Below are 13522 nucleotides of genomic sequence, written 5' to 3' on the forward strand. Positions count from 1 at the left end.
GTTAAGCTTTCAGGCTTTTGAGCAGCACAGTTCAGTTGAGAGCCATTGGAATGAGGACTCAGAATCATCCAGTCTGAGGAAATAAGACCAGCTGAGAAGTTGGCCAGGTGAGGTTAGCTGTGGCTTGTTCTGTCTCTCTGACCATCCAACATTTCACCCCAATAACTGGCCTCGGGGTTGATTTTATTAATAAGAACTTTTAAGATTCATGCTACAGTCAAGTCTATTTTAGGTACAGGAAAAGAAATCTAAGTAGAGAGCCGGTTTTGGAGAAATACAGGATTCCAGCAATGGAATAGTGCTGCATTTTCAGGATTCCAGAAATGGGATTGTACTGCATTTTCAGGATGATTCCAGCGATGGGATAGTGCTGCATTTTCAGGATGATTCCAGAGGTGGGATAGTGCTGCATTTTCAGGATGATTCCAGCAATGGGATTGTGCTGCATTTTCAGGCATGATTTCATTGACCTCTGCTGGGGATTTGGGTCCCTGCACGTCACAATGACCCTATTAGATTGTGCATTCATTGCCTCAGGACCCAAAGGCCATGTGTCAGATGTTATACTGACTTGGAATGTGGAGAACCTCCTAGGAACTTAGATTAAAACATTTCTATAAAGAAATTGACACCTAGGGCAAGGAGATGGCTCTGTGATTAAGTGCCAGAGTTTAGGTCCCCAGAACCCATGTAGAGGCCTTCATGGTGTCTGGGTCTCTCTTAGCGGTACGGCAGTACATTCCCTCATGAGATGTCTGGTACCTGCTCTCTTCCCCATCATCTCTATCTTATTGCGCATCCCTCTTAGTACAGACTGGACTTTCTTCTAATCTGCAATATTACCATTTGCCACTTTCTCTTCCTTCCTTCACATCACTCGGACAATTAGGAAACTCTCTTCTCTGTAAAGAATAATTACAAAGTCAACCCTCAACATTAGATTCGCTTGTCCTAAGCTATGACTCTCAAGCTGTGTCTACGTATATTGATATCTATATTTCCAGAAGACTAAGCGAGTTCTTTACAGAACTAATTTCATGAATATTTTCTTCTCCAGTCTCACTCTCCTGAATCAAGTCACTAACTTAATATTTTCTCAGCATACTGAAAAGACCCAGAATCAGGAGTGCTAGGGAAAGACAGAATTCAGCATTGGCCCTACCCATTAGCCCAACTTGGAGTGGCAGCTCCTACTCCCAGCATCCCACGGGGCAGAGAAAGTGTAGGGAGCAGAAAATTTGTTAAACTTGTCCTCTCTCCCATCAGTTTGTGGCTGGTGTTTGTTTCTGGGGCCCTCTGTCACTCGATTCTGCTGTACATGGAGGAGGAAAGGGTGTAGACAGCCAGCATGTGTGCACATACTCAGCTAGGGACCCGCCACGTACACAGTTGCTGGCAGGGAATATTTTCTGTAGCTGTAACTACATTTAGTCAAACATGCCTGCGTGGTCATTTTGATAAATTCCTTAGTCAATGACTCTAACTCCATCTGCTGCTGGTCTCTGGGATTGCCTTGCTGGCTTCAGGAACTTGGCCTCTATTAATTTTTTCCATTTAGTTTTTTTCCTCTAAGTTTTTTATTGTGTGACATATTTTTCCCTCCACAGAAGCATTAGAAACAAGGACATGGGTCTGTGGAGGGCATTCAGTGGCCAACATGTACCTGACTATATGAAGTCCTGGACTCCGTTCACAGTACCACAGAGAAACAGTAAATATATGTGTATTCACAACTAAAGAAATCAGGGAGCTCAAGAAATTAGTTCAGTTTCTAAAACTAAAATACAAACATATCTATGCCAACATTTCCCCAAATTCAATAGTAAAAATAAATAAATGATACAAGATTACTTGCCAACTCATTAACTGAATCTTTCAGCTGTCTAGAAAAAGCAGGCTCTTTCTTGACATAAAATTATTGGTATATATAAAGAACAAACAAACAAACAAACAAAAACCGTTTGACTGGTTTTTAATGGATCTTAGGTTTTAAAAAGTGTGTGATCCTGTTCTGGGTAGAATTGACTAGTTGTGCCTCAACTATTTTTTTAAGCCACATAGTAATTCTTGTGAACAAGGGGAAGAAGAAAATCAGCCCCTGTGTATTCCTATCTTTTGAACAACAGACGGAGTGCCCGAATTTTGCTTGCATGTTATATTAAATTATTTTTCTATCAAGGGACAAATTCTCCTGGCCCTCATTTTCTGGTTGGACCTGTGGGGACTGGAATACTGAGGTGGCACAGGACTACAACTTGAATGTGCTAATGACCCTGGTGGGTTCAGAAGATTGCCCAGAGCATGGAGATGCTGAGAGGATGCTGTCCCTGCCTCCCTTGGGGATGCTGATGAACCCACACCCACTTAGAACTCTCTCTCTAGCCTCCTCTGGAGAGCTGCCTGTTTGCAACTTCAGCATCCCCCTCTGCAAACATCAGGACCCATCGGACAGAGGATGATGCCAAGCCAGGGGTAGGCATGTGGGTTTTCTCCACAGCGACTCCAACTGCAGCAGCTATGTGCATCTAATTGGGGAAGACGCTGCATGTTCTGGCCTAGATCATTTGTACATAGTCACACCTTCTGCATTGAGGTGCACAGTGGCACCAGCAGCATCCAAGTACCATGGTGAGTAGATTGGGAATCTGAGAGCTGATCTCAGAGATCCACACCTCTGGGCTGGTTTGCTAACAAAGTTAGTCTTAGCTCAGTGGAAGAGCACTCACCTAGCTTGTGCCGGTCCTGGGGGATGGGGGGAATGAGAATCACAGACTCACCCCGAGGACAGCAGCAGCCCAGGGACACACATTACATTGCTTAACTGTACAGGATTAGCTATAAAAGCACTGAGTGGACACAGAATACACGAGCTTTTTGCTGTGTCTTAGTATCGGAACTAGTTTGTTGGAAAAAGAAAACTGATTTTTGTCAGATAAAAATGAGATCTGAGATTTGAGTTTTACTTGGGTCCCCCAACCCCAAAACAGCAATAAAATGTATATTGGTTCCTCATTGGGAATTTATGATGACACAGACCCCTTGCTCTGAGAACATAATCCAGTACCCATCATACTGTTATTATATTCAAACTGAGAAATAGGGGGAGGCAAGATCTGTAGTCTTCTAAACGATAAAATAAATTTGTTTTCAAAGTTTTAATTAAGTTTCAAATAAACTAAAATAGTTTCTTCTGAATACTGCCAGCCCTCTAGGATGTGGCAAAGCCATGCAGTCTTGACTCCTATCAAGTGTAGTCGTTTCTGAGATGGACCGGTACACATGGGGGAAGCAGATCCCCACTGTCTGACCCATTGGCACCCATAGGTAACACCGGTGTGACACACTGTCTGCTTATGCTCCCAACCACACATTATAGAGACCCTCAGTGCAGGTGGACAGCCTTGCTGTCTTCAATGCCCTGTCACACGGTCTTTGAGCAGCCATCTTCAGCTTCCTCCTGGCCTTTCCACCTGTCCCCTCACCATCTAGGGAGAACCCAGGGCTCCACGTTAGTGTCTGCTCCTACCCGTGGGGTTTCCCTCTGAGTCAGGAAGAGAAAGAGAATGTATTCATCCAAGACAAGAAAACACACCCTGCTGCAGCACTGAGTTGACCCACGAGCACCTGCCTGCTCGGTGTCCAGATGTAAAAGACAGAAGGATGTGCCTGTCTCAGGCTACCCCAACATAGGAAACTCTGCTTGGTGCATGCAAAAGTATCTAATTAGTTTAACGTCACTGGGACACATAGGGTCCCTTTTGCAGATCGTTAGCCTTGTAGATAAAAAAAAGAATTTAAAAATGGACGCAGAAGAAAACTCAAGGACAATTTTACTTTATTAGAGTTTAAGAAACCAAAGGGCAGGAAAGCTGGAGATCTCAGCAGCTGCAGGGAAGAGACAGAAAGAAGGAAGGAGGGAGAGAAGGAAAGAGAGAAGAAAGAAAGGAAGGAAAGGAGGAAGGAAGGGAGGAAGGGAGGGAGGGAAGGAGGGAGGGAGAAAGGAAGAAAGGAAGGAAGAAAAGGAGGAAGGGAGGGAGGGAGGGAGGAAGGAAGGAAGGAAAGGAGGAAGGGAGATAGAAAAGAAGGGAAGGAGGGAGGAAGGGAGGGAGGAAGAAAGGAAGGAAGAAAGGAGGAAGGGAGAGAGAAAGGAAGGGAAGGAGGAAGGAAGGGAGGGAGGGAGGGAAGGAGGGAGGGAGAAAGGAAGGAAGGAAGGAAGGAAGGGAGGGAGGGAGGGAGGGAGGGAGGGAGGGAGGGAGGAAGGAAGGAAGGAAGGAAGGAAGGAAGGAAGGAAGGAAGGAAGGAAGAACAAGCATGCCCTTTGAATTACAAGTCAGGGAAGCAGCTGTCTCAGCAATGGAGTCTGAGCAGTTGCGTGAGCTGGGGTTGGGGGTGTGTTCAAAGGACAAGAATGGATTTTGACAAGTACCTGGAGAGAGGAAATAGAGAGAAAAGTAAAAAATGTACTCTTTCTGAGCAGACAGGCTTAGCAGTGAGGGCCTGTAAGCAGCTGTCCTGGGAGAGCCTTCCAGGGTCCAGGAGCAATCTCTCACTGAGGGAACAACTGCCCCCTCTTCTTATCATGTCCTCGGGAGTGTTGTGTGTCCTTTCTCCTTTGGCTTCAGGCTTGCTTCCCTGAGGGTGAAACAAGATTTTTCTCCTTGTCTTAGGAGGTCTCAGTTTTGCTGGGACAAGGGAAGCCCTGTTTTCTACATCAAAGGCATTAACTACCACTAACTAAGTCATTTGTAAAGTGGTTTACTGACTGAGCATGCTCCTTGTCTCAGAAGAGGTTACCACGTATGTCTCAGAGGGGTCTCCAGATGTTGGAGGCACCCATGTCAACATCAGAAAGGGTCTCGTCAGTCATGGGTTATAACATTTTCACCATGAAGCTGGCATAGACAAGTGTTAGACTTCCGATTGGTCTGGGAAGGGCTGGCCTTAAATAGAGTCCTATCAATAAGACAACAGTTACACTGGTTCTGGACAAGAGGTACTTGCACAGGGAACTGAAATCCTGGACCAAATGCTAATGTCCTGGGCCCAGAAAGAGTAAGGGGACGGACCCTTCCTAGAGCCTTTCAGACAACAAAGGTGCTATGCACCCCTTAGGAACCCCTTTCTCAGAGAGAGGTCAGTGCCAGTGGGAAGCTGCTGCAAGGAGATGGCACTCCTGTGTCCATTTCAGGTCTTATGTTTGTTTGTTTTGTTTTACGGGGAGAGACAAAATTCTCATATTAGAAAAATCAACAGCTCAGTAGAATCAAATTTGCAATAATGCTTTAGGCCAAATCTGGGGATTCTGGTAATGGTTTCTGGCCTTGCAGAGACAGAAACACCAAGTGAGCATGAGAGCCTCCTGAATTTTTTAAAGAGGGTGAGTGAGACAACATTTTAAGAGCTGATGCCACAGGAGTCACAAGTGTAAACATCCCCTCCAGACATGAACATAAAAAGACACCAAACCTTCCCAGGGTATGTAGCTGGAAGGTTTCTCCAGTATCACCTGGCCGTGTGGTCCCTCAGCCGCTTATAAAATAATCATTCAGATGCTTAATATTAATTACCAATTGCATGGCCCATGGCAGGCTTCTTGCTAGCTAGCTCTTGTATCTAAAGTTAACCCATTTCTCTTAATCTATGTTTTGCCTCGTGTTTCGTGGCTTACCAGTCTGCTGGCACGTTGTCCCTTCAGTGGTGGCTGGCTCTCTCCCCTCTCCTTTCTCTTCCTGTCTATCTGCTTGGATTTCCACCTGCCTCTAAGATGCCTTGCCATAGGCCAATGCAGCTTTATTTATCAACCAATCAGAGCAGCAAGTATTCACAGCCTACAGAAAGACATCCCACAGCAAGGGTAAAGTCACTCTTGACTGTTTCAGTCAAGAGAATGAATATTAGAAAGGACATTGGAACGCAGGTGGTCCTGAAAACCAGACCCAAGTCCTTCGTAGGCTGGGACTTGTTTCTCAGTTCCCAATGCCCCATTCTCTGACTTCTCCGGATTCCTGAGTCAAATACTATGAAATCCTTCAAAGCACTGGGTTGTTGTTATAGTGACTGGAGACCCATTTCAGCTGACTGTGCTTTCAGCCTCTTGTATCTTCCTTCTTAGTCTCTTTTCTCATTCTGTTAGTGTTTAGAAGAAAGCAAAAGACTGTTGAGGTCGTGATCTCTGAGAAGATAGTGCCAAAGATAAAAAGATGGGTGAACTTTTTATCACTCAAAGGGCGGGAGAGATGGCTAGGTGGTTAAGAGAAGTACTCTTGCAGCGAACCTGGGTTGGCTTCCCAGCACCCACATCAGGAGGCTCACAACCACCTATAGCGACTGCCCAGTGGATCTGGTGTCCCTTCCTGGCCTCTGCAGGCACCTAAACAGACAGACACACAGACACAGACACACAGACACACACACACAGACACACACACACACACACACACACACACACTTATATGTGTGCTTTTCTTAAACTAGAACAAACTGTATCTGGAATGATACAGTAGTAGGGTGAGGTATGAAATAAGAGTGATCCATTTTTTACATCCTTTCCCAAAAAACTGGTAAGAAAAACCTACAACAAAATGAAAAATGAAGGATGACTTATAGGAAAACAGATGGTTTACAAACAAATGACTTTTAAACACAAGAAACATTCTCATCAGACCAGAAATCTAAAACGTGAAGATGCTGATGTGTAATCACCAATAACCATGAGTTACATATTTAAGAGAAATGGGCAATGAAGTATGCAAATGGAATATGATACTTAGAAAATATGCCAATTAGTGATTTTAAAAAAAGATATTTATTGCCAGGCATGGTGGTACATACCTTTAATCCAGTACTCCAGAGGTAGAGGCAGGAAGATCTCTATGAGTTTGAGGCCAGCCCAGTCTCCATAGTGAGTTTTAGGCCAGCCAGGGCTACATAGTGAGACCCTGTTTCAAGAAAAAGAGTATTATCATTTAATTTATTATTTAGTTATGTGTGTGTTCTCATAGACATTTTGTGTTGTTGTGTAGCTGAGGATAGCCCTGAACTTGTGCGTAGCCAAAGATGGCCTTGAACTCCTAATCCTCCTCCCACCTCTGTTTCCCAAGGACTGGAACTGCAGGAATTCACCACCACACTCAGTTTCCACAGTTTCTACAGAGCCAGGGATAAAACTCTGGCTTTGTGCTTGCTAGGCAAGCACAGTAAAAAGTGAGTCCCAGCTCCACGTTCTAGCTGTAATCTCTACATATTTGAACTGACTGTATCTGATTGGACAAAATTTCAGTTGACCTCACATGCCTGTGCTTATTTAGTAATTGCTCACTCCTCATTCAAAACAGCATTGTCCGTGAAATAACTAATGTTACTAACTATAAACACACAGTTTCCAGGGATCATCTGTCTGTTGTGATGCTGTGGAGATGGTGTGGAGGGTGAGTGTCCTCTGACTGAGGGTCAGTAAATGCAGGATGGATTCCTACCCTTGAGATGAATGGGGCAAAGAGGAAACACTTAATTTAAACGCTGTAAAAGAAACATGTTTCTTCTATTAAAACAACATGTACAATATTGAGATGTATGTGCACAGAAGCAGCGATCTCTTCAAGACTATGATTTCAACTTAAACTCCCGTCAAGAATGCATGGATGGGCTCATGTCCCCATGCGACACTGGTGCAGGGCATGCAGGCCACCTCAGCTTTCCTGCATGCCAAATGGAAACTGGTAGAGAAATTGGGTTTATTTACACTTTTATGAACCTGGGAGAGAAAGAACCTTCCTTCCTCTCTGCCTTTCCTGCAATGTGTTACAGTTTTCACAGAAAAGATGAAACAGAGGCCAGGGAATACGCAATGTGCTACTTAACTGTGAGATGGGTCAGCTGGTCTTCTCCCAGCAGGATGGGAACTTGGGCACTGGGCCTGAGTCTCCATTTCTTGTTCTGGCAAGAAGACACAGTGGGTGAAGGAACCTGTCACCAAGCCTGATGACCTGAATCCGATCCCCTAAACTCACTTAATGGAAGGGGGGAGCTGATTGCTGAAAGTTATCCCTGGACCTCCAAAGGTGAGCGCTCTCTCTCTCTCTCTCTCTCTCTCTCTCTCTCTCTCTCTCTCTCTCTCTCTCACACACACACACACACACACACACACACACACACACACACACACAATGTAATTTTTTTTATAAAAGTCCTTAAATTGGGATTCAGTTTTTCTTTAAGCAACATTTCCCACATACTTCGGAGGAAAAACAAGCACATATTACTTGAGCAGCAGGCTCAGAAAGAGGTTTTATAAGCATGCACTTTCACTGATAACCTATTGTCTCCTACGCCATTTCTCTACTCAGATATCTAAAATTACCTAAAAAATAATAATCAGAAGGTCAAAATGTGTTTTTGGAATCAAAAGCATCCCAAATAAATAACTGGACCCAGCTAGGGTGTCCACCACCTTCACTGTTGAAAATATGGGTAAAACATTGGACTACACTCTGAAATGACTACTGGTAGCCTGCGGCTGTCCAGAGACGTGCAGATAACAGTGACAGTTGGCTAGAGAGTATTTCGAGTGTCTCTGTAGTGCAGAGTGGAAAAGGTATGAGGTAGCTGGGTCACTTCTTGATACCACACAACACTTGGAGAAGGTTAGCTATTGAATTCTAGATGGCTGGTGTTTGGGGTGGATTCTGGACCCTTCAGCCCACAGCAGTAGCCGCAAGAATGACTGAAGTATTGAAGCAGAGCCACAGACCCCAGTTCACTTGACCCAGAAATGGCCTCGGGCTTCGCCTCCATGTTTGTGTGAGTGCTTCTCTGCCGAGAGTAACACTCCAGATGGCCTTTGATCCTATCAGTTTGACAGACTTTGTTCATAATAGATTTCTTTATGTTTTGCAGTAAGTTATAAAATGCATAATGTCTACATATAGTTTATATATTTATAACATTGCAAACTTAAAATTTGTAAAGATATTGTTAGGTAACACCATTCTGTCCTTGAATTGCCAAATTATGGGAAATCTCCAGGAAAAAAAAAATCCAACATATTTATTTTTAAAAAACGACTGTGTGTCAGTGAACCCACATGGGTTCAGGTGGGTGATGTCCAAGTGTCCAGTCAGCTGTGCTGGGCATCTTCAAATCCCATTGGTTGGATATTTGGGACTATATTTTGTGCTCTGAGTATTTGGACAGGAGCTTGGGATCGTGGGTCTCGAGAGAATCAAAAGCTGGGTCACAGCACAATTCATGGAATTGGGGCAGGATAGAGTGAGTGGAGCAATTGCTGGGTTCAAAACCAACTCCATCCTGTTTCTACTCAGGACAACTGGCTTGCTACATGCGTGACTCAGTTTCCTTGTCTGTCAATATTGTCTACATCATCGTTGTAAACAAATGAGTAATAAATGACAGAAGCACTGTCCACTCTGATTATTGTCAATATCCATGTCTTCTTCCTCAGGTGCAGTAGAGATGGGCACAGCCAACGACAGCACCTTCAGCCATTTCATCCTTGTAGGCTTCTCTGACCAGCCCCAGCTGGAGAGGGTCCTCTTCGCGGTCATCCTGCCTGCCTACCTCCTGACCCTGCTGGGCAACAGCACCATCATCCTGGTGTCCAGGCTGGACCCGCACCTGCACACCCCCATGTACTTCTTCCTCACACACCTGTCCTTCCTGGACCTCAGCTTCACCAGCAGCTCCATCCCGCAGCTGCTCTACAACCTCAGTGGGCAGGACAAGACCATCAGCTATGTGGGCTGCGCCCTGCAGCTGGTCCTGTTCCTGGGCCTGGGGGGTGTGGAGTGCTTGCTGCTAGCTGTCATGGCCTATGACCGCTTTGTGGCCGTCTGCAAGCCCCTGCACTACATGGTCATCATGAGCCCCAAGCTCTGCGTGGGCCTGGTCTCAGTGGCCTGGAGCTGCGGGGTAGCCAATTCTTTGGCCATGTCTCCAGTGACCCTCAGCTTACCCCGCTGCGGGCGCCGCAGGGTGGACCACTTCCTCTGTGAAATGCCCGCCCTCATCAGGATGGCCTGCGTCAACACCGCTGCGGTAGAAGGCACAGTCTTCGTTCTGGCGATAGGCATCGTGCTGTCTCCCCTGGTGTTCATCTTGGTCTCCTACGGCTACATCGTGAGGGCCGTGCTGCAAATCCGCTCCGCGGCAGGGCGGCAAAAGGCCTTCAACACATGTGGCTCGCACCTCACCGTGGTCTCGCTGTTCTACGGAAATATCATCTACATGTACATGCAGCCGGGGAACAGCTCCTCCCAGGACCAGGGCAAGTTCCTCACCCTCTTCTACAACATCGTCACCCCTCTCCTCAACCCTCTGATCTACACCCTCAGGAACAAGGAGGTGAAGGGGGCGCTCCGGAGGCTGCTGCTGGGCAGCAGAGAGAGAAGGGAAGTAAGGGCTGGTTCCAGACAGACCAGAGGGAAGCTGTCTTGGTGAGATTGGCAATGAGAGCCGGGACTGAACGCAAGCTCTTAGGCAAACATTTTAATGAGAAAGAAAGGAGCTGAGAAAAACGTTCCACAGTGATTTGGGGGGAATTCAGGCTGCCCTGTGGCAGAGAGAAAGCAGGCGTGCTCTTGGATCCTTGAAGAGTTCTGGGATTTGGCAGGCATGAGGATGGCATGTGTTTTAAATTTCTTCTTTATGGTTGACCGTTTGTCCCTGCAATATCTTATAGGTGTTATATGTGGTGAAATGTGCTCTCAGGGTAAGGTAAGGGCACAGCAGGTGCCTTCGATGCATTGTTGACAGACAAGAGGGGAGAGTGACAGCGGGGAGCTGGCCTTATGGTTTAGGGCATAAGCATCTGTGCTGTCCTGTAAATGTAAATGGCTGAAGGTGCTGTCGTTGGCTGTGCCCATCTCTACTGCACCTGAGGAAGATGGGAATAGATAGATAGATTTTATATATATATGATAGATAGATGATTGATAGATAGATAATAGACAATAGATAGGTGATAGATAGATGATAGATTGATAGATGATAGTAGATAGATGATGATAGATAGATAGATGATAGTAGATAGATAGATAGATAGATAGATAGATAGATAGATAGATAGATAGATAGATAGATAGATAGTTAAATTCAGTATTACTAATGATACTTAGAACTTCTATGAAAACTTTCCATCCATGCATAGTTTACTGGGTTACTTATAATAGTGGATAAAATACTTATAATGGTGATCAAAAGTCCTGTCAGAACACAACAGAAAACCTGAAAATAATTTTTTTTTGAGACAGGGTTTCTTTGTGTAGCTTTGGCTGTCCTGGAACTCTCTCTGTAGATCAGGCTAACCTCATACTCACAGAGATCTGCCTATCTCTGTCTCCCAAGTACTGAGATTAAATCAGTTTCAGGGGTACGGGAGGGTCAGGCAGCTCTGGCCTGGACGTCACTCCATGAAAGGCCTTGGGTAGCGTTGGCAGTACCGGGTCTGATCAACTCTCGTCTGCGGCTCTCCATTGTTTACATCTTCTGGGCCTCTATAAGCCTGTGTAAGGTCACAAATCATCTGCTTTAGGAGTGAGCCGAACATTGCCGGTCACCCAGCCCTTCCATCCTGTCCTGTCACGATCTGTGAATAAGTGCAGCAGAGCGTGCTCCTTCACCTTCCTTGTCAGCGTGACTAGGTTTAGAATCACTCAGGAAACCAAGGGACACCTCAGAGTGGGTCCCTGAAGGTGTTTGCAGAGGCTTCACTGAGGGGGAAGACCCACCCTGAAAGTGAGTAGCATTGTCCCATGGGCTCCGGGCCCCAGGCAGATCAACACGACTAGGAAAGAGGAAACAAACAGGAGGCCACATCTCCCTGCTGTTGCCCAGATGTTAGTCGAGGGCAGCTCAGCCAAGCCTTCCTGACAGGATGGACAGAATCCTCTGAAACCCTGAGCCTCCGGGCATGCCTTCTTTATCAGCACTAAGGGACTTAGGCACAGCAATGGAAAGGTAAGTAATGCAACCAGGGAAACAGTAAAGAGAACTTCCCACCAACGTGTTCCTTAGGGCCAAGGAGGATGTGACTTTCCTTAGAATTTCATTTCATTTGTTTATTTTTTAATTTCTTCTTTATTACATTTTTATTCGTTTCTTTTTTTAGTGTGTGTGTGTGTGTGTGTGTGTGTGTGTGTGTGTGTGTGTGTGTTGGTCTGCATGTTTCCCAGTGGCTATGTGGAGGTTAGAGGACAGCTTGCAGGAATCATTTCTCTCTGTTAGCCATACAGGTCCAGGAGCTCCAAATCAAGTCAAGAGCCTTGGCAGTGAGCACCTTTACCCACTGAGCCATTTGCCAACCTGGGTTTTCTGAATGGCATCCTAGGTGTTTTATTCATAGGAACAAAGTGTCTCTCCATGTCCACCACTCAGCATCAACTTCAGCATAGTTTGATGTTTTATATTTCCAAAATTCCCAGCGAAAGCCCTTTGTGGAATGGAGTTGGTTTTTTGCTCTGGTTTGCCGTCCCCCAGCCCGTGTCTGTCATAAGATTCTGGATAAGCAGAAAAGGAGGTGACCTATGATAACAACAGGGGGGCATTAGATGAAAAGTGGCTTCGTTATTTCTCGGGTTTGTTTTCATTTGGTTTGTGAGAAAACCTCCCTGTGCCTGCCAGGCTCTCCTATGGTGTAAGCTCAGTGTTTGCTTGTGGCTAGTCTGACTGCTGTGACTCCCACAACAGACTCAGAACTGAGGGCAAACCCCAGCAGCATCTGCTCCCACCCCAAGGCGTGGAAAGGCTTGCCTTACTGCACACAGCTGTGACTCTACTGCAAAACTCCAGGAGAGAATCGGAGGAGAATCTTTGTTTTTTTCAATTATTTTATTTATGTATTTATTCTATGTGTTTTTCGCACCATGTATCTTGGTCCCATTTGTTCCCCATCCCTTCACATCCATACCCGAATAAAACAAAATTCAATAGAAAAAAATGGAAGAAAAAAAATGAGAAAATTTTTTTAAAAAGGGAAGGAATTAAAAATCTCATCACGGAAGCTGCAGTGCGACCCAACAAGGCACGCCGTATACCCCTTTGTCCATACATCTCTACTTGCCAGTGTTCATTGCAAAGAGTCATTGGTCTGGTTGGAGGCCCCTGGTCTCCACTACGTGTTTGATGCTGGGCCCCCACGAGGACTCTTCCTGGACGTCCTGCTGTGTTGTGGAGACCCTGCAGCCTTGGCTCTGCATGTTAGGTCCGTATATGTGCTCCAGCAGATCATAGATGGGATAGATGTTGGGGCCGGCCACGTCATAACCCTGAGTCTGGGCCTGGGCAGCTGTAGGGTTGATCCTCCAGCTGGGAAATAGAGGCAGCTGCAACACTCGGGAAAGCAGGCCCTGTACCCCACCGGGGCAGCACAACAGAGCCAACCCTGTTAGTGGAGGTATGGATGAACCAGCCCCAAAATCGTGAGCATGGGACAGCTGTTCCCATTATTCATCTGCCTTGTGGCAAAGTGGGCAGAAGAGAGCTGCCACCCCCCCATCAACCCCTGAGG

At 45.9% G+C, this 13522-nt stretch overlaps 1 protein-coding gene across 1 annotated transcript; it reads left to right on the forward strand.

The window, feature by feature from the left end:
- The first annotated feature begins 9471 nt into the window (after positions 1–9471).
- Positions 9472–10455, forward strand: LOC102919507 (olfactory receptor 2W3-like). The gene has a single exon (XM_006984925.3). The coding sequence runs from the start codon at positions 9472–9474 to the stop codon at positions 10453–10455; it is 984 nt and encodes a 327-aa protein (XP_006984987.2).
- Positions 10456–13522: the final 3067 nt, after the last annotated feature.

Source organism: Peromyscus maniculatus, chromosome 8 (assembly GCF_049852395.1).
Source record: "Peromyscus maniculatus bairdii isolate BWxNUB_F1_BW_parent chromosome 8, HU_Pman_BW_mat_3.1, whole genome shotgun sequence".
Lineage (NCBI taxonomy): Eukaryota > Metazoa > Chordata > Mammalia > Rodentia > Cricetidae > Peromyscus > Peromyscus maniculatus.

What these genes read in the sequence shown, in the direction of transcription:
- LOC102919507 (XM_006984925.3), top strand. Translation starts at nt 9,472, where the DNA reads ATGGGCACAGCCAACGACAGCACCTTCAGCCATTTCATCCTTGTAGGC.